Below are 21,128 nucleotides of genomic sequence, written 5' to 3' on the forward strand. Positions count from 1 at the left end.
TGAAGCTAATCTTCCCCACCCTGTTTTTTGAATTTCCCCATGGAGAACTCTACATTTTTCTCTAATGACAGAGGTGACCGGCGCTGTGGATGAGCATGCGTACGTTCAGGCGCTGCTTGTGTTCTGGGTTGGAGCTGGTGGGACCGTTGTAGATCAACGGTCTTAACTTCCTACGTCTTTACTGGAACACTGTTTTGCAACTCGCTTAAGCGATGCACTTTCACTTCCTGCTTCAACCCACCTTGAGATTGCTTTGGCCACACAATTCGTATAAATGAGAGAATTGAGGGGTAAATTATTCTGACATCCCTTTTATATAAAATCACTTTTGTGTTTGCTTTAACTGCATTTTACAGTCCATATTAAAAAAATAAAAAATATATAGAAATGCACATTTTAGCAAAAGTACAAAGACCTAGATGTCACTGTTAAGCTGCTAATTCATGCGTAGAATTTGTGCAGTCTGTGAGAGGTCAGAGAAGTTGACTCACTCATGGTGCAGAGGGTCATTGCTCCCATATTGTGCTCAAGTGCAATCAAGAGCGGCTAGAACCGGCTTTATTCTCTCATCGATTATTATCGTTTATTATTCCACTTGAACTGTGTGTGTGTTTTTTTTCCCTCCTCGCCGATGAGCAGATAATGAGGCCGGCCTCTCCAATGGAGTGCCACCTCGTTCCTCACTTTTTCACATGTTAATCCCACTCGGCGCGCTCTCCTCTCCTGCTGTCTGTGTGCTGCTTTCACAGCCGCCGCTCTTCACATATTTCTGACTTTTGTCTAACTGTCTTGTTCATGGGAGGACTGTGCAAAGAGGGGGCTTCAATTACACCATCCAAACATCTTAACAACAGAATTCAATGATTTATGCACGGTTTTCAACAAAAACCTTGAGTAAGTGTCACACTTTCCATAAAATCAATTGAGCGTCTTATCTTGTATTTTAATCAGGGTTCTCTGTTGAGATCTGCTAACAGCGAAGCATCACTGTTTTGTCTCCTCGTGATGCTTGAGAGAGTTTGCCGTGCTCTTGCGGTGCGAGCTGTTGTGGCTGTGTCTATATTTAGACGTTTTTTCTTCCTACGCATTTTCAGGGTTGGTTGTTAAATAAGAAAATCAAATGACGCTCAAAGAGCCTCCGCGAGAGAGAGGGCGAGAGCAGACAGGAAAGGGGAGGGGAGAATCAAAGCCAATCCGCTGGGCCGCCCCTCATGACAAGATAACCTCTGCGCATGTGTTTGTGTGTCTGTCGGAGGATGTCGCTCACATCGCAGGCTTGGAGGAAGCACAACTCCAGTGACTGTCAGCACTGACCCTGACTCGGTTTCCTCTCTTCCTTGCAGTTGGGTTAAAGGATTGCATGATGTGGAAATCAGTGTGGTTGAACATTGTAGGCAGGCCTTGTTCTATTTTTGAACAGTTGCATCCTGGTGTAAAAATTAGTCTTTGTATCCGATTCGCCTTGTTGTGACTCCTGATCGAGCCCAGTTTATGTGTAGGTAATCAAGCCTGACAGACACACACCTTGTCCTTATTTGCACAAAGAGTTGGAGGCAACTCTGTCAAGACTAGCCCCTCCCCGCTCAGCGTCGGCCTGTGCTTGAAGGCAGCGGCAGCGATGGAGGATGGGCAGCCGGACATTGTCTTGAAACGTTGACCGCGGCACCCCCTGCGGATCCAGATTGTGACCCGACCTCTGCACAACCGTGTCTCCCATTGTGTTATTGTGTCGCCTTTTATGTGCCAGCTCTTACAACCTGATGCAGCTTCATGGGAAGAGGGGAAAATAAATGGTGCTACCTTTGTCTGGGTTTTTTTTCTCTGGAGCTCAGAGGAACAGGCGTCATGGTTGACGTGAGAACCGGAGAGGCGTTGCTTGAAGGAAACATGCACACATGTGGTTTAAAAAAAAAAAAATGGAGCTGACCTTCCTGTGCAAATATCATTTTCTTGGTAATAGCATTGGAACTCAGCTCTCAGACAGGCCATGCTATCCTCTGCAGGTGCTTCAAAGTGGCTGTGTCAGCAAGAGCCTTGAAAAAACAACTGAGGCAGTGGGATCGGCTCACAGAGTCTGCTGTGTCAGGCCGGCTGCTGCTAGGACTCCTCCTCCTCCTCCGCCTCCTCCTCGTCTCTGGCAGCAGGCACACTGGCTGTCACTCATGCCGGCACAGCCGTTGCCATGGTGTTGTTTTGCTCCGCTGACAGGTGGGCTCTGACGCCAATTCTCCTCCCACCTTCAGGCCACGCGTCAGACGCTGCCCCCCTGCTTCTGCGCCAAAAATAAAACGCAGGGGGCCTGCCATTATCTGTGCGTTTGATGACTCTGCTCCCAACACAAATGTAGATATCACTTTGGTGGGTATTTTTAGCCACCATCACCTATTTCGCCTTCCACTAGTTACCCCTCCGAAGAGCTGAATGTAAACAAGTTAGACATGCTTTGTAGCTGCTGACATCTGCATTGTTTTTTTGAGCTCCTGTGTTTCACATGTATGGGGAAAATCCCACTGAAATGTTGCTGACGACTCAGAATAGAGGTTGCTAGGTAACCTGACGTCACCGTGCTGCACTAGTGTATAGGGAGTCAAGGGAGGAGGATGGCTGATTAGACACATTCAGCGAATGGATCTCACCGTCAATCTTGAAAAAGCTCTAAAATGTGAGACGAGGGCGCGCTGAGCAGGGTGTTTACGCCTAGAATTGGGTTCGTGACTTATTTGTCACAGCTTCACACCCAGAAGTTCTGCTTTATCTATCACTCCCTTTGGTGTGGAGCTCTTATTCATCATGTTTGCACACATGTTTAGAAGTAAGTGACGGGTCAAACTCTGGAATGACACCAGTGTCCTCATCTTAAAAAAAAAGTTCATTTATTTTCTGCAGCTCATTTACAAAGTCTGCAGGCTTTTGTATCATCTTGACCTGTCAGATGTCAAGCTGAAAGTAATGACACCTTTCTGCTGTGACTTTTGAATGTTCTTTGTGTGGCTCATAAAAAGCAGGAAAGCAGGGCCAGGCGTCTGCACAAAGAGCCTTTACCTCCATCCTCCTCGTGTCTGCTCTTTTCACGTCTCCAACGCCGAGCCGAGATTCTTTTGTGAGCTGCCACCAAGCAGCCTTTTCACTCCTCAAGGCCGCGTTCGTAGAGAGGAGCGCGGCTCCTGGAGTTTCTGTGTGGCTGGTGAGCAGTTTGTGTCACAGAGACGGTTGAATGAGCGCAGAAAGACACACACACACATACACACCGCCTATTGTTTGTGCAGAGCTTGAAAGGTGCAACACCAGCCAGCTCAAGGCTCATCTCAGGGTGCTGCCGGTGTAACGGACTCTTGGAGATAGACTGCGTGATAAGGACACACTATACAGTCATACTGAGCTGCACTTTGCGGGCTGCGGTTAACCAACACCACGTTGTTCATTGTAAAACTTATTCACAGGACAGATCACCACACTTAAAATAAAAGCACAGGAAAAAAAGCACTTCAAACAACAGGCCTCAGAAAGGAACATTCCTACAAGATGCAGATTTGAGGTTTTTTTTTTTATTATAAAAAACGATTGATGTCATTTGAAACGTCAGCAAAAATTCCACCAAGGCTTCAGTAATTATTGTTCCAATTTAGAAATGTAAACACAACAAGGCTGGAATGCAAAAACAGATGGTAGAGTTTGCACGATAACTCCATGGTAAAGCTAGCTTTCTTCTTCATTAAATGACATACTTCTAAAAATGTCTCCATATGCATTCATTCATCCTGTCAACTATAGATATATGATTGTTCATCAATTGTTTAGGCCACAGGTCTTGGGTATGTATTTGTCCCAGAACCAAATAGCACATGAAAATGTATCTTTATGTGCCCTATTAAGCTGTTTTTTTTAATGATTTATAGTAGACTTGCACAACAAATTACAGATTTGTCATCATTGCGATATCTAACACGCAAAAGTAAACTACAATAAATGGCTACCTTAAAACCTAAGACAATCTCTTGGAAGCTTTAAATTATTTAACAAATTAAATAAAGCCCTTTACAGTTGACCAATCCAATGGAGCCCTTTTATGTTAGATGGCTTCCCCTTATGTGGATGTGGATCATTTGGAGCATCATTTAAGTTATGTTGACTTTTATTTCAATTAAACGGTTGCAATGAAATGGAAATGATGCATTAGTTATAGCCATATATTCTTGAATCATGTCATCATGGACAAGCTATTTGTAATTATTTAAAAATAAAATTTTTAAATAATAGTAGTATTTGTTGCAAATATTCCATATTAACCCTAAAATCCCCTAAAATGCTTTATGAATTATAAAGAAACAATTTAAAGACCCACTTTTTAGCTATTTTAAATGTTCCCCAGTGGTCTTTTAGTGCTGTTTTTTTTTTTCAAAAATTGTCGTTTTTGTGGAGTCGACATAGTTTTTGCAGAGCAGCATTAGTAGGTGGGACCATTGGCACGGAGCACTTCCCCCCCTTTCCCTTCTTTGGAGTGGGGCAGGGAGCTTGTCGCCTGCTCAGCATATTTTCTACATCACAAATAAGCTCTTTTTCAAACAGTATTGCTCCTTATTCACAACCATTTGAATAAACAAATATTCAGACATGCAAGTTTGAACATAATTTTCCTAATAAATCTCCTCCATTATCAGAAAAAGGCCACAAAAACATGATGAAACACTGTTTTTATCAGAGCGGGTCTTTAAAGGTCTTCCCCCGTGTAAAACTGTTGCATGTTGTCTCAAAGTTATTCATTGATAAAAGCACAACGCCCTTGTGGATGTGAAAGTTGGCTGGTCATGTGGCGTTTCTGTCATCTCTGAGAACTTTCAAGCTCAGTCGCTTTTGTTCCAATGAAATTCGTTCCTTCTGTGCTACACATGCTGCAATTACATCAGTTTATTTGTTTTTGCTGCCTGGTGTAAGGAAGACGTAGGCAAACTTATGTTGTGCCAGAGTACAGTGTAAGTAAAAATATGACTGTATTTTATAAGTTTGTGTACTGGTTTTGTGTTTTGTGTCATGTTGTCACTGGCATGGTACACAACCTCATGATAAAAGCCTTTTTTTTTTCCAGCTGTAGCTCCCCAGTCTCGTCTCTAACCCATCTGTGCAATGTTCTCTATTGCTCCCTGCAGGTGAAACTGATGAAATACATCTGTAAACAGCTGCAGTGCAAGCACAAAGTGCCAGAGACAGACAGGCCAGAGGCCCTGGAGAGCTACCCACACTTGCGAGACTGGCTGCGTACCATCAACCTGCGGACAGAGCTCATCAAGGTAGGCAGACTTTGTCTTATTGCCAGACTATTCTAGGGATGGACTGCAGTGTTTGTATTACAAATGGTGTGTTCTCAGAAAAGGCAACCAGTGTTACCCGTTCAGTAGGAGTAGGAAGAGTTTTGTTTTTTTTCCAGATAAGTGGTAGCAAATCTGAATTTGAGCCAAAGAGTTTATGTACTGAAGTGCTCAGAGATTGTTTATGGAAAAAAAAGCTAAACAAGATTCTGCTAATGTTCTGCAATACATTTAACTTTTTTTTTTGTAGTATGTGTTTAAAAAAAAAGAAGAAAAAAAAAGCTTCCAGTACTAAATCCTACTACGTTTGTGAGTCCAGAAAGGGCTTTTCCACAGGAGTGTGAGGAATGTCCCAAAAGCAAATGTTTGCTGAAGACTTCACAGGTCCACATGAAAGCTTTCTGGGATTGTTCTGGTCTTCAGTTGAGTGGCGAGGATTTTCCCCCCATTTGTGAGGGTATTTAAATGATTTTAAGTGTAGGATTATTACATCCTTCAGATGACAATGGGTTAAACCGAAGACCGTACCCTGTGTAAACATACATTTTCCAGGTGACTGAGGGAATATCATTCATGTTGGAAGCTTTCATTGCTATGTCTCATGTTTTTTAGATGGAGCAATAGCATAGACTCACCTTGTAAAATGTTTCTTCTTTTTGTATCCCATTTATTTAAGGTATTTTCGGGTAAATTAAAATTAGTCTCGTAGAAGATTTTATTGTGTTTTGTCTTTCTTTTTTCCTATTCTTAAAAGTTATGCTCAAATGTATTTATTGCATGATTTTCCCATTTATCTCATAGCTATGTACCTGTTATTAACAATGATTACTTCTAGACCTCACTACATCAGGAGCTTACCTTTGTCAGAAACTAAAAAGTATTTTGCGTGTGGAGCCTTTGTGGCGTGCCGATGTTCAACTCCGATCATCATTTCAGATTATTACACAGACATTTCCACACTGTAACTATTTTTTCTACACTGCACGGCCAGTGTTATGTAATGTATATTTCAGAAACATGCAGTTATTTATGGAATAAACTGTCCCCGCTTTGGAAGCCTTCCCATGACCAGGCATTATCAGGTACGAAGAGCCTGTACTGGCAGCAGCTCCATAGATTGGTGCACATTTTCATTTAGCTTTATGCTAGAGCTGTGCACTGATAACTGCGAAGTGGGCTCCAAACGAGCTAATCTGTAGGGTTAACTGAAGTGCAGTGTTGGATGGTGTGCCGCATTTCCGCCCAGCAACAGTGTATGACAGCGGCAGGCCTCAGGAAAGCAATCATTTGTAAGTGTTCTGTCAGTTGCATTGGGGATGTTGCAAATGATGAGGTGGGAGGAGTCACAGCACTTTTAAGTACAGCATCTCCCGCTCTTGCTTGGTCGTTGCCTGTCTGTGTGCTAAAGTCTTGCTTGTAGTTTACACGCGTGTGGGAGGTTGCCCTAGTTTTGCAATCAGTGTTTCTCCCCGTAGAGTGAAGGTTTAACTGAGCCAATAAATAGGTACACAGTTCCCATTTGGGGGGAAACATTTCTTATCTCAGTTACTGGTTATTAATCATAAATACTCCATGAAACTGTCAGGTTTATAGGAAAGGTCATGATTTTTTTTTCTTCTCAGGTTTGAACAAAAGATAAATTGAGCATTGTTTCATATCAACAGGTTTACATTTATATTTACTATTCCACCAACATTGTACATTACTCACAAGGTTTGAGATCCACCATCACCCTATCACTGTATTTTAGACAATTGATTGTATATGAGAACTGGATATAGTGAGTGTGACATCACCCAAAGCAAATGGTTTACACCCGGCTCCAACAAAATTAAGTCAATTTAGTCACAATTTTTTCTGAATTTGAATGACCCTAAGTTGAAATCATACAGCGCCAGTAAGTGGTAATTGGTCCTAGTCATCATCTCTATGGCAACCACTCTTACCAATCAAGAGTGAGCTTGTTGGAAGGCCTGGAGAATCTGACAATCAAACGTTTCAAAAGTTCAGCGTGAGACTATATTCTTTTATTGGGGCATCTGATTGGCCACTTTATAACTTGAATAACTTACACTACTGAAAAAAATGTTATGGAAAAAAATAGGACTAGATATATAGCTTTACCAGTGATAATGCAAGTGTGAGTGTTGTAAGGTGAATGTGGCCACTGAAGATGCTAAAGCTGATAGCTGAAAATGCTGATACTGAGACCTTACTAAATATTAGCTAAACTCAAAATGTTCCTAAAAAACAGGAAAAAATGTCTAAATTAGCCACAAACAGCTAGCATAATACTAAAATGTTAGCTAAACTCCAAAATAGCCAAAATGTTAGATAAACTCCAAATGAGGCAAAAAACTAGAAACATGTTTCAATTTGCCAGAAATAGCTAGCATGTTGCTCAAATAAAAGCTAAATGCCAAACTGCCCTAGAAACTCAGTGGTTGCTGAACATTTTAAAGGTTGAATGGTGTCTCTAGCTGAAAGCATGCAGAAGTTCACAAGTTTCAAAGTGCACAAAGGTGTTGAACATTATGAGCAATTTTTCATTAATTTCCTTTAGAGCATATCTAAAAGGTTTATGAATGCCAAAAGTACTAGCAGTAATGTCCTTAACAAGCTGAACATTTTGATACCAATATTGCTGAAATCACTGAAAGTGTGATTGAGTTTTATGTGCTGAAAAACGTTTGAAAAGATGCAGGAGAATCACAAGAACATGTTAAGAATGGTGATTCTGACTAACAGCTGTTTATTTCTCAATAGAAGTTTATGGGATTTGGGCATCTTGGATCAGCGAATGCTTCCTATTTAGGACACAAAGGGAGAAGGGTTACTCAGTCCAGTTCTTATATACAGTCAATGTTAGAGTAGTTGGAGAAAAAAAATGATACTGTGGACAGAAAGGGATTGACCTGATAATCAATAAGACTCGCAAGTACCTCAATATTTACTAGTATCCAGTTGAAACTGAATATACCAATTAATCCCACCCCATATAATGATACTACCACCAGCAGAGTACTGTTCCAAGTAGACTTCATCATTATTTTTGTGGTTATGAGTTAACAAATTCCCATTGTACAATACATTTTTGAACAATTGGGTTGAGTCTGTCAGCCCTTTAGCCTGTTTGTCACTTTTGGCTGATTTTTCATCGTATTGGGACAATTTTCTGTATTGGTTTAAAAAATGTGTTTATTCTTCTAGTATCAGCAACCACACCATCCTCAAATTAACCTAAATAGTTCCTCTTCTCTCTGCCATTTCAACACTTGGAACCTAAAGAGGAATTAAGGATGTCCACAAGTATAAATTCTTTGAACTTCTCACCTTGTGACTGACTCACTGGATGATTGTTCAAATTATGTAGTTGGTAGCCGTAGCACTGAGGTAGAGTGGTAGAGCTTGTATTTTAGGAGTTTGGTTACTGCTCTGCTTCTGTCAAAGTGTCTTTGAGCAGGGCACCAAAGCACTATAACGGAATATGTCAATTACCAAAGCATTAATAGGTGTATTTAAAAAGAGAAAATGCATACAACTTAAATATTTATTTGTTAAGTAACTTTCTGAACACATGATTGTAATGGGTTTGATTTATGTCAAATGTCTGTTCCGTTTCTGCAAGATCACGGACTATCTGCTTCTCTTCTGTGACTTCTTTGCAGGCAGTTGAAGCAAAGTTGTCCCTGGATGCTCTACTTCAGATGACAGACGTTCAGATGAGAGACGCGATGCGAAGACTTGGGTCCAGTTCAGAAGAATGTACTAGACTCAGGTCTGCCCTCTCTTGCTTGAAGAGTGCTACGGAGTCAGGTATGCAGTACCACTGTGGGGTGGGGGGGTCTTCTTGGTGTAATATAAAGCTTAGCTTCAATACAAAAGAAGTTTATACAAATATACACCTCATGTGTCAAAAGATTTATAACCTCCTATTGTAACAGTAAAGTCTGTCCATTTTCACATCAGTTTTTTCCACTACTGAACAGAATAAGTTAAACATTGAAGTAGTATACTCTATTTTGATTGACTGAACTTTTGTTTGACAGGAGGAGAACTGAGGGAGGACGCCACCTACTGGTTATCTGAGCCCACCAGGAGAGACAGTGGCTCCCTGCTGACCGCAGACCAACTCACCAACCTGGGAATTCGTCCTCACAGCCCATCGCCTCTCGCCCGCCCCTCTACCATCCAGTCGACTCCATCCACCCCATGTGCTACCTTCCCCCACCCCCGCTCAGGCTCAGTATCGTCAGTCCCCACCCCAGAGGCTCTGGCATCATACCTCCACAGTGAAAGCCCCCTCTCAGATCCATTCCCGCCACCTTTTCCCCGCGCAGCCTGGCTCCACGGACACGCCTCCACGCCCCCCGTGACTCCACCCTCAAAAAGACGGCACCGGCTAAAGCCTCCGTGCACCCCTCCACCTCCGTCGCGCAAGCTGCTGAATCTGCTCCCCAACATCACTTTGACGCGCAGCAAAAGCCACGAATCCCAGCTGGGCAACCGCATCGAGGACCCTCCCACCAACAAGTAGGTCTCTGAACGAAACCGTTAAAGTAAAGCAAACAAGACACAGATAGAACATTTTGTGATTTGAAGGGAGACGGTTGGGTCAACGCAAACGCTGCACACTAAGGCAACATGTGGGATCTAAATCAGGAGCCTTATGAATGTTGGCAGAGATAACTGATAAAAGATGCCAGTACTCCCCCTCATACAGCCTTTTTGCACCATCTCTATACCTCTCTCTTTTTTTTTTAATGTTCTATGTGAAAAGAACCATTTCTGGATGCTGATACATTCACTTTTACTTTTTACAGAGCCTATTCAGGCAAGAGACAGCTTTTCTTTGAATGGCTGGTAGGAGATATTTTGTTGAGCCAATAAGTCATTTTCCACAATTTCATCAAACTTGTCCACACTTGAGTTTTAGTCTCAGTGACAGTCAAGACTGTAGTACGCTTAGCTCTACCCGTTGGTATCTCCTTAACACCAGCTGGAGATCTGTTGACAGGTCAGTCTTTCTTCAGCCAAGTGTTAAGAACATAAGACTGCAAGAGACAAAAGCCCATGGTTTTCTCACTGTACCGTTGCTACCCAATACTAGCAAGTAATGTGAAAGGATGGAAGAGTCAAAGCAGTTCAAATCTGGTGAATCTTGGTCCAGGCTTTTTCTTTCACAGCTCTATTCCCATATATGAAAGACGTGGTGTCATTTAATTTGGGTACAAACTGCAAATTAGAAAATTCTCCTCCATGATCAATTTTCAAACTGTTGGTTGGCACTTCCGTGAATTAAAAGGCACACCATCAATCATCACTACCAAATCCAAGTCACTGATTGATCAAAGTTTGACCTGACCTTTCAATATGTGTTCAATAGACATGCTTTTTGTACGTAGAGCCCAAAACACAATGTTGAAACTTTTGAACGACGTTGAAACCCACATTTACATATGCTTTTCATTGGAAGTGGTTCCTGGAAAGCAGGCTGTCGAGGTAGCTTTAGATGATTTTTGGTGGACCCACAGAAGACAGACCCCTTGCAGCCCATCAGAGTGGACAAGGGATGTTGAGGTCTCTATAAAAAATTTTTGTTTTGTTTTTTTGAGTCACCTCTCCTCTGGCTCATTACAACTAGTGTTTGTTGGGAGACTAGCAGGGTCAAATGCCTGCCCTTTGGCAAAATAGTTCAACTGAGCTCACGATCCATCCTTCTTGAAAAGCTGGCGACTAAGGAAGGGGTGAGAGATGAGCAAACATGAATACTATGTTGGAATAACCACTTTTGCAGAAACGTAAAAATGGACAACTTAACTATTAATCTTTTGAAAAGAGCATTTTTAAAAATGTTTGATTACTTCAAGGGCTTTCTCTATTTCTAAAATCCAGTGTGAGGAAAGAAACAGTCTTACTTTCCCATTCATTTGGGGTTACATCCTTTCACATCCTGCCTGTTGCTCCTTTGCTCTCATTGCATGAGCGGAGCTAATCCCACACAGATTCTGGGAGATTATGAGTCATGTCAAAACAGGAAGTATTTCCGAGCTCCAACGTTCTCTCCCTCATTTAATTCCTCCCCTTTTCTCTGTTATGACTATATCCACAAACATGCTGCAAATTCATCTATGATATCCTGTTTGTTTTTGAGAGAATTTATTAGGAAAATGTAGCACAAATAAACACAGCTGACAAAGATCCTAAGTGCAGATGATCATGCTACTTGATGTTTTTGGTGTATCGGTTGTGTCAAAAGAGGATAACTAATTAAGTTAGATTAGTGTGCTTTTTCCAAAAGTTAATTTACTGCATGTGTGTGCGCATGTGTGTATAAATCACGGATCTGGCACTGCTTGATACTCATGTGACCTCAGTCTGGGTGTTAAGAAAGTTGTCCTTGTGCCAAAGCTGTTAAGGAGCTCCAAAGTGTCTCCCTGTGGTTCTTACGTAATCTGCCCTGTGCTGCACCCTTACTCCAGCGATGCTGCTGACCAGCTGTGGTGCCAATCTTTTTTTTCTTCTTCTTTCTCTGCTCTCACCAACTACCTTGGTGTTTGTCTTTGGCAGGGTTGGGAAAAAGAATAAGCTGTTTCTGAATATGCAAGTCAACGGAAATGGATGTGAAGACTCCCCGTCTCGATACCCCATCGTGCCCGCACGGACCCCCGGAGCCACCCCCGCTCCTGCCACAGCACCTTACACCCTTCCAGGGACACCCACCCTGATAGAGGAGCACAGCATCATTAAGAGTGAGTTCTCAAAATTGTACAAATAGTTTTTATAAAGTATGACTTTATTAATCATTGTTTTGAAACATTTTCTATATTTGTTTGCATTACTGCACAAGTCTGTAGATTTTTATTCTATTTTTCTTTCTGTCCTATAGATAACGTTGCCATGCATCGAAGCTCCCCACAAGCAGTGAGGAGAGACATAGGTTTAGCAGTCACTCACAGGTAGACTATCAATTTAAGTAACTATATATAGACAAAAGTATTAAGCATTGTGAACTGACAGAATTGTGGGTTTTGTGCAGATTTTCAACCAAGTCGTGGTTGTCTCAGACTTGTCAAGTGTGCCAGAAGAACATGATGTTTGGAGTTAAGTGCAAACACTGTCGGTAAGTTCAAGGCTTTTTTTTTAAGTGTCTTGTTATCATTTTATGGGTGAGAAGAGGATGTTGTGTAAAGTATAAATACTTTAATTTGGCATTTGAATTTTTTCATTTTTATGTTATTTTTTAAGCCATAAGTGACAATAAAACGATAACAAGGCAAAATAATATGGATATTTTAAAGTAGCGAATTTTCTAAGACAAAAAAAAATAGGTGCAAAGAAAAAAAATGTTTTAGGTGTTTTTAAAATATTTTTGGGCATTTTATTAATGATATATGAAGAAAATTAAGTTTAAAATTTTATTTCCGAAAATTTCTTAAACCCAATTCATCTTAAAATTCAGTTTTAAGAACATCGCAGTTGTGATGTAAAAAATATACTGGGTGGGCCACCAGCTCCCTCCTCTGAGGTCTCAGCAACAGGGAGGGGAAGTGGGGGCGGTGTTGCTTTGCTCTTACGGTTGTTCCCACAACTCAGAGGCAAATTTCTAACGAACTACTGCCACTCTGCAGACACTATTTCCTCGAAAAAGACAGTTTTTTGTTTTCAATCTTGGCTCAAAACTGCACCCCATAATTAAAAAATCACTAGCAATGCTTTTAAAATAGATCAAAAGATGATTGGAGTGGGTGTGAAAAGACCATACTGTTTTTATTTAATTTAGATGTTTTGTCACTTTGGGGCAGATTGAGCAGCTAGTTCAAAGTCAAGTTGGAAAATAAGGGATTTGAAAATTTCAAAACATTATTACTAAGAGATCCAGAGAATCCAAAGAACTTTTTATGCACCCAGTAAGGATGAAAATGATCAACTTCAGATGTTAAGGCGCTTGGAAATCACCGCCTGGCTTTCATAGGTCCTCAATAATACTATATACCACATAGAGTCAGAAATCCCTTTTTAAGCTAGAATCAAAATGGGACATTCCTTAAATAAATTATAAAATGATTCAGCATGGAGACCTATGTCAGATTCAAGAATTTGCCAATAATATTTCGTGGAAGTTCCAGCAAGGACTTGACAGGACCCTTTCGCAACAGTGGTTGATTTCCCATTTATGATGAATCATCTTTAAAGATTTGATTCCAAAAGATTCTGGCTTTTTAAATGAGATCCGAGTTCAGTTCAGACCTGTTCCTCTTGGACCCGCGGGTCATCCTGCAGGAATTGATTGGTGCGGCTGCACTCACAATTCAAAGCCTGCAGTATCATTCCTTTCAAAAGCCGCACCTAGACTTCGGAATGCGCCTCGCTTGTTTTAACACTGCACTGACTGTGCTGATTCCTTCAGAGAGCAGCTGGAGACTTGTGTGGACACATGCTTTTGAGAAGGACTTTCATTTCTCTCATAGATTTGATGGGATTTTTGCAATTTTAAGGAGTTTTGTTTGTCCATTTCCTAAAGATGGCTTAATTTACTGTCAGAGTTCTCAATAGCAAAAACATTTTACACACTGAATAAAAGAAAAAAGTGCAAGAAATTGCTTGTAAAAATATTTGAAGAAAAAATATTGTTTAGAAATATGACAGCTTCCAGCAACCATTAAAAATGCATTGCTAATCATTTTTAAGACTAAATTCTGCTCATATTTTTTGCAGATTAAAGTGCCACAACAAATGCACAAAGGAAGCTCCGTCTTGCAGAATATCATTTCTACCAAGTGAGTTTCAACCTCCTCTTAGTTTTCCATTCATGTTTACTCTTTGCACAGCTTTAATGCATTGATACATATTGCAGTTGCCAAAATTCGGAGAACAGAGTCGGTCCCTTCTGACATAAACAACCCCGTTGACCGGGCACTGGATGCTCCGATGTTTGGTACGCTGCCGAAGGCCATTACAAAAAAGGTAAAAAATAGAACATATATATTTGCTTTTCTTGTTTAACATGCGACCTGGGTTTGCTTTGAGGGGAAAAGACAAATATTTTCTTCCAGTTGCTTTACCATCTGCTCTTGCATAATGTGAAGATAAGCGTCAAAGTTGGATTTTCTATCGCCGTTTTCCCTCTGAAAATTGCCTGGCGTCTCTGCAGGATCACCCTCCTGTGATGAACCAGTTGGACTCCAGCAGCAACCCGTCCTCCACCACCTCATCCACCCCTTCGTCCCCGGCCCCCTTTCAACAGAGCAACCCCCCAAGTGCCACTCCCCCGCCTAACCCCTCGCCTAAAGGCCATCGGGACAGTCGCTTCAACTTCCCAGGTGAGCCGTACATCCGTAGTCGTAAATTCTCACTCAGCTTACACTTTGCATGATGGTTAAGTTCAGTGTCTCAGATCTAACACCCTCACATTTAACTAAATCTCCTCATTCAAGGCTGATCTAACAATGAAAACTCTCCCTGCTCTGCTTCTGTCTTTCTCCTTTTTTATTTTTGCAAAAGCTGCCTGTTATTTTCAGCACAGACAGCAGTTTATCTTCCCAGGTGAGTTCTTGTAGTTTTATCCTGTAACTCCGCAAACTTCCTCTGTACCCTTTTCTCCTTCCTGAGTGTTTGCATTTAGGGGGGCTTGTAGCAATTGGTGGAACCATCCTTTTCATTGCATGACTAGACTGAGTACAAATTTACTGTTCACAGCGTTTTGGCGCCATCTGCTGGAGGTTGTGGGAAACTGGAGATATTTTTTTCATGTTTCCTCACAAAATCCCCTTTTCTTTATGTTTTAGATGTTTCCAGTCTTGCTAATGTGTACGCCGATGCACTCCAAGACACTGTGTAAGGATTTTTGATTATAAAATATGAGTTAAGAAAAGTGGATCATGATAAAACTTTTACACCTAAAAAATAACATTTCTTTTTGAAAGTGGTGAGAAGGAGTATTCGACGGATGACATCCATTCTGAGCTGGTTGAAGATGAGGATGAAGAGGTAATGATGACTTCTATGTGTTGTTGTGGCATTTTTCTCATGATGGAGGCCATATTTTAATTAGTTTATTCAAACTGTTGTGCAGAAACTATTTTAGAAAATGACTTTTTTATATTATAAAAAATATATTATTTATATATAACGGGTTAATCATAATCAAAAGATAACAATAACAATAGATAGAGATAATCGGAATGGAAATTCAAGATGTGTTTAACAAACACAACGTTGTTGTTGCGTGATTCCAGCAAGCGGAGGAAGATGATGAGGCTGAAGAGGAAGACCCGGAGGCGGAGGAGGAGAACGAGGACGAAGACGAGGGAAATGAGGAGCAAGGAGAGGATGAGGACGACAGAGAGGAAGTCGGAATGAAAAGGGTTTCGGACGGCGAGTGCGACGAGCTGGACGACCTGCCCAGCTCTCGGGGGAACCAGTGGAAGGGCCCCATCTCCCGCAAGCCCAGTCAGACCAGTGTCTACCTGCAGGAGTGGGACATTCCTTTTGAGCAGCTGGATCTCGGAGAACTTATCGGAAAGGTGTGAAACCCCACGGGTAATAAAGTTGCTAAAATACTTGTTTTTCCTAAACGCTGTCTTCCTTATTTTGTAACGCAGGGCCGCTGGGGGAAGGTACACAAGGGGAGGTGGCACGGCGAGGTAGCCATTCGGCTTCTCGAGATCGACGGCAACAATCAGGATCATCTGAAGCTCTTTAAAAAGGAGGTGATGAACTACAGACAGACCAGACACGAGAACGTGGTCCTGTTTATGGGAGCCTGCATGGCTCCACCACACCTAGCGATCATCACCAGGTACGAGAGGAAAAAAATCATCTGCTTCTTTTAAAGGGGAATTTAATGACTCTCCAGCAACCCTGTTCATTTTCCCAACAGCTTCTGCAAAGGGAGGACGCTGTACTCAGTAGTTCGAGACACTAAAAGCACCTTGGACATTAACAAGACCAGACAAATTGCTCAGGAGATCGTAAAGGTATTTTTTTGTGGAATATATTTGTCTCTCGTTATGTCGAAGTTTACCGCCTCACTGTTTCACAGATCATTTTTCAGAGTAATTTTTTACGCTTGATACATCAAGCACTGTGTTCTGCATCATGATTGGCTGCTGACCTACATAAGGCTTTCCAGAGCAACAAATCTTTGATTGTGAACAGATCTTTGTTTTCAAATCTTACTTTTTAGATTTCCCTTAGTGTTAGTTATTTTTAGAACGAAACTCCCCCATTAAACTAGTAAATGCATTTTCTAATCCAGCCATTAAACATGAGGATCTGTTTTCAAAATGTTTCTATATTTCTCTTTACTTTTTTTTCCTCAGATGGCTCAGGACTAGTTTGACTAGTTATTTAAGTTCTCTGTGTCTCTGTGTTGCATGACTTAATAACCTGCTTTTTAATGCAGGGAATGGGCTACCTGCACGCCAAAGGTATCGTTCACAAGGACTTAAAGTCAAAGAACGTTTTCCATGACACCAATAAAGTGGTGATCACGGATTTTGGGCTGTTCGGGATCTCTGGAGTTGTTCAGGAAGGAAGGTAGGAAGCTCCGTTAAGATGCTTTTAAACCCTCAGCCTTAGTGCTGTTTGAATTGCACAAATATTTCCTGGTGGTTTGTGAGAACCTGCTGAGGCCTGCAGGATTCTCTGAGCTCTTTCAGTCTGGTGGAAGCTATTGAATTGCAAAATCTGTAATTTCCAGAACACTCTGTTTTTGTTTGCACTCATTTATTGTATGGATCTTTGGAAATAAGTGATAGAAGACCCATTCCGATCATCTTTTGATTTATTGTAAATGTTTAAAAGTGGTCTAATATTATTATGATGATGATTATTATTATTATTATAAAAGTAATATATATTTTTATTATGTCCTCCATCATGAGAAAAAGGCCACAAGAACATGTTAATAACCCTATTTTCATTGGAGTGGGTCTTTAAAACACAAGTATATATTAGATGAACTTCATTTCCTCCCTGAGTTTGTTACTCAAAGCCTCTTTTTATTTCCTTTTCTCAGGCGTGAGAATAAATTAAGACTTCCACATGGTTGGATTTGTTATTTAGCTCCAGAAATTGTGCAAAAGATGAGTCCTGGAAACAACGAGGACCGCCTTCCTTTCTCCACAGCAGCTGACGTGTACGCCTTTGGGTAAGCACACTTAGGTTCTGGTCATGCACGGGAATGGTTTAAAAACTTTTGACCGAGATTAACCATTTGATGGCTTTTTTTCTGTTTAGAACAATTTGGTATGAGCTCCAAGCGAGAGACTGGCCAATCACCAACCAGCCTGTGGAAGCCACCATCTGGCAGGTTGGGAGTGGACAAGGGATACGGAAAGTTTTAGCTGAAATCAACCTGGGAAAGGAGGTCACGGTGAGTTTTGACGCACAGATTTCACTGTTTTTTTCTTTTTTTCTTCAGTCACTGATCAGATTTCTGACCACAGGAGATCCTCTCTGCCTGCTGGGCGTTCGACCACAGAGACAGGCCAACGTTCACCCAGCTGGCCGACATGCTGGAGAAGCTGCCCAAGCTTAACCGCAGACTGTCTCATCCGGGACACTTCTGGAAGTCTGCAGAGTAGGTATCCCCCCCATGTGGAGGGGAAAGACACTGTACATGAGCGCACTGCAAAAGATCCTGTTAGTGTTTCTCATGCTTCCCTGTGGTACAACAGCCTGTCAGGCCAGATCTGCTGATTAAATTCCAAACTCTCACTCAGTAGAGACGTCTTTCTTCAAATCAGTTAGGAATTTATTATTTAACATGACCTCTTTGCCCTGCTGTTTTCTCTTAGAAATAATGTGAACTTTTTAAAGGCAAATGTGATTTTTTTTTTTTTAGTAAATAATATGTAGACAGAAAAAGATTTTCTAGATTGTTGCTTTATTGTACATATAAAGTATTTAAAAGTTCATGTGTGTAATTCTAGGGTTCTAATGAGTAGTGTTTTATACTGATTTCCTAGTACTTTAAATAAGGCTGACAGCAAAAGATTATCCAGTAAAATATAAAAAAAAGCCTAAAGAATACTCATCACTGTATGTACAGTAAATTTCAGTTTTGTCTTTAAGAATTTCAGAATGTATCTTTGTTTAAAGTGCAGGAATCCTCATATGCTGCCTTTAATCCCACATTTTCATTAAAAAGACCTTATTTATTAAAGATTTGGAACAATTTACCACCAAAAAGTTGGATTTTATATTGAAATCAGTGACAGAATGAAATATTTTATGTGCATCATGCAAAATATGTTGGTGGCATAAGGCTGAAAACAAACTAGCACTTTTATACATTTAATTCTTGTGTCTTCACTGTTATTAATCAAGCATGGTGTTTAGCATGTGACTGCATTCTCTTTTCATTTATTTTTGTTACACAGTTGCACCCTTATTAGTTATTTTTATTAAAAATCAGATTTTTTTGGTATTAATAAGGCACATCATAGTTATCCCAATGAGTGCAGTAAAATGAATAGCATCTTAACGTTCATTTTATTCGTTTTAGACCATCGCAACAGCAGAAACACAGGGCATTGTGATGTCACTAAGTTAAAAAAAAAAATTACATTTTTTAAATGCTATAAAAATAGTAGAAAAAGTATTGGAAATTTTAACAATGCAAACTTAACCTTTGCAAGCGTCACACTTTTACCAGAATCACCGTTAATAATTTTGGCTCCTATTCCTCTGATAATTGATAAAAGTGTCATTTTCTTTTACATTTATTTCATATCTAGGCTAAACGTTTATTTTTCATCACTGTATTAGTCAGAAAAGACTGGACTATAATTTCAGCTTTTATTTTGGCGACCTCTTAAATATTCTTAGTTTTTCATGCATTTTTGTCCCTTCTTAATTAACAAATCCTTGTTTCTGCTGGCTTTTTGCTTTTTAATTTCTGAAATCCTTTTGCTTTTGCTCAAAGACAGAGGTTAGGCCACACTGCTCATCTGTGTACAGGTTTCAAGCTGCCTGTAGAACAATAGAGACTCCAAACCTAAGTTAACAGAAAATCAATGACTAAAAGATTTCCTTGCTTTTTAAACAGACTTTTCTGTGCATTTTGAATTTCTGCAAACTAATAAACGCGTGTGATGTCTTACTTTTGATTCAGCCTGCTCCACTTCCACTAACCACCTAACATTTGTGTTCTCCTTTGGCCCTTTCCTCTCTGTTCTTTTTCTCTCCCTTTTTTATTTTTTTCCAAATCCAGGTTGTAGCAGTCGCTCTGAAACATAAGCAAAACAAAGCCCGAGTCTGCCTTGCATGCTCCTGAATCCTTAACTTTCACTGGATCGATCAAAGCATTGCCTCTGCCTGAAACCGACGCCGCTCCCACTAATCTGCAATCTGATTTTTCCACGTCTAACCAATGAGTTTTCTCGGAGAGGATCTGTGGACTGTAGAGGGGGGTGGGGGGGGGCGCATCCGCCATCACCCCCTTTTTCCATTGGTTGCGTCTAAAATCTCTTTGCCTTCCTTTGGTTGTGCGGTTTGAGTCGGGACGCTGTGAGGCTTGTGTCTACGCTACGGCGTGCTCCTTCTCTCTGTGCTGCTGCGAAGGCTCCTGACTACTTGATGGTTTTATCTATTTATTTATTATTTTTTTTTTGTCATTTCCTGGAGGAAAAAAAAAAAAATGGACCCAATCCCGGACTTAATTGACTTCATCCCGCCGCGTCCCGCAGGTTTTTACTTTTTTTTGTTTTGTTTTTAAAGGCACGTGCTGATATGTTCACCAGCCTATGCTAAGACACAATATGCACTTTTTTGAAAAGGACAAACTCATAATCGTAGAGACTTTTTCAGAATAATTTTCTAGTAACGGTCATTTTTCTTTTGCATTGTGACGTCTGCAATATTTCATAGTTTCAGGTGAATCTCGTGGAGGCTGGACTGTGTGATGTGCTCACTCGTTTGTCGTCATTTTACAGTACAATCCAATAGGTTGATGTTTATAGGATGCTTTGGGAAAACAGGGATACTGGTTAAGGTGTGTGAGAGCGCTCAACTAGACAGGTCAGAGAGAAAACAAAAGGTGACTATGCCTAAAAACTAAAGAATAAAACGCACTTTAAAAGTGCACAAAATTTTACATCTTTTCTTTGAAAGAAATATCTTGATCTGGAACTAAAGTGTCCTATATCCTTCTTTAAGAGTACCTCTCTTGCACGCCTCTGTGCACAGCTTCAGTTGCCGTGCTCGTATTTATGTCTTTTTTTTATTTTTTTGGTTGCTGTTGTGACTGGCTGTGGCACAGTGTTCAATAAGTGTAAGGTTGCAGTAAATGTGTTGCAAATCCACTGGTATGTAATGTACATACATTATTTACATTACATTATTCATTGACTATTTCTATGAAAATTTTATATGTAAGTTACACCACAACATTTTTACGTAGGTACTGATATGGCATAGAAGATGTGTAAATATATATAAGTATATTTATATTTTTTTCATGTAGGAAATACTGTAAAAAGGCTGTACAGAATTTTTTAGAATGGGCCAAGACATGTTTTTTCTTTTTTTTTTTTTATTTTAATGTGAAAAATTCATATTTTTGTATTGCATGTGACTGCCATTCTGTAAGCAGTTTCTGTTTTCATCCATGGACAATAAAACTGGCTTGTCATGTACTCAGAGTTCGTTTTTTGTGAAGTTGATGGAACATTTGGTCATAAATAAAGATGCAGATGAGAATTTCAAATACATTTATTTATTTTTTATTTATTTTGCGTGTGTTTTTTTTCTTTATACTATGACAGTTTTATACCCAAGTTAAGATTTTTGTCAGGTAAGTTTCTACAAGTAAAAATT

The 21,128-nt window shown here is 40.4% G+C and overlaps 1 protein-coding gene across 2 annotated transcripts in view; it reads left to right on the forward strand.

The window, feature by feature from the left end:
- The window catches only part of ksr1a (kinase suppressor of ras 1a), a 25,543-nt gene extending 4,596 nt beyond the window's left edge, over positions 1 to 20,947 (forward strand). The window contains exons 2-21 of one of the 2 annotated variants that reach the window (XM_024266029.2): positions 5,145 to 5,285; positions 8,972 to 9,119; positions 9,353 to 9,836; positions 11,874 to 12,055; positions 12,193 to 12,262; positions 12,343 to 12,426; positions 14,022 to 14,083; positions 14,161 to 14,270; positions 14,458 to 14,626; positions 14,808 to 14,849; positions 15,092 to 15,140; positions 15,230 to 15,293; positions 15,542 to 15,829; positions 15,908 to 16,104; positions 16,186 to 16,282; positions 16,711 to 16,844; positions 17,326 to 17,457; positions 17,547 to 17,682; positions 17,756 to 17,889; positions 19,525 to 20,947. In XM_024266029.2, coding sequence (XP_024121797.1) covers positions 5,145 to 5,285; positions 8,972 to 9,119; positions 9,353 to 9,836; positions 11,874 to 12,055; positions 12,193 to 12,262; positions 12,343 to 12,426; positions 14,022 to 14,083; positions 14,161 to 14,270; positions 14,458 to 14,626; positions 14,808 to 14,849; positions 15,092 to 15,140; positions 15,230 to 15,293; positions 15,542 to 15,829; positions 15,908 to 16,104; positions 16,186 to 16,282; positions 16,711 to 16,844; positions 17,326 to 17,457; positions 17,547 to 17,682; positions 17,756 to 17,889; positions 19,525 to 19,531 — 2,730 coding nt within the window. In that variant the 3' untranslated portion in view covers positions 19,532 to 20,947. The remainder of the gene's footprint in view (positions 1 to 5,144; positions 5,286 to 8,971; positions 9,120 to 9,352; positions 9,837 to 11,873; positions 12,056 to 12,192; positions 12,263 to 12,342; positions 12,427 to 14,021; positions 14,084 to 14,160; positions 14,271 to 14,457; positions 14,627 to 14,807; positions 14,850 to 15,091; positions 15,141 to 15,229; positions 15,294 to 15,541; positions 15,830 to 15,907; positions 16,105 to 16,185; positions 16,283 to 16,710; positions 16,845 to 17,325; positions 17,458 to 17,546; positions 17,683 to 17,755; positions 17,890 to 19,524) is intronic. The other variant, XM_024266030.2, reaches the window with a different exon arrangement.
- Positions 20,948 to 21,128: the final 181 nt, after the last annotated feature.

The sequence above is a fragment of the Oryzias melastigma genome, linkage group LG14 (assembly GCF_002922805.2).
Source record: "Oryzias melastigma strain HK-1 linkage group LG14, ASM292280v2, whole genome shotgun sequence".
Classification (NCBI taxonomy): domain Eukaryota; kingdom Metazoa; phylum Chordata; class Actinopteri; order Beloniformes; family Adrianichthyidae; genus Oryzias; species Oryzias melastigma.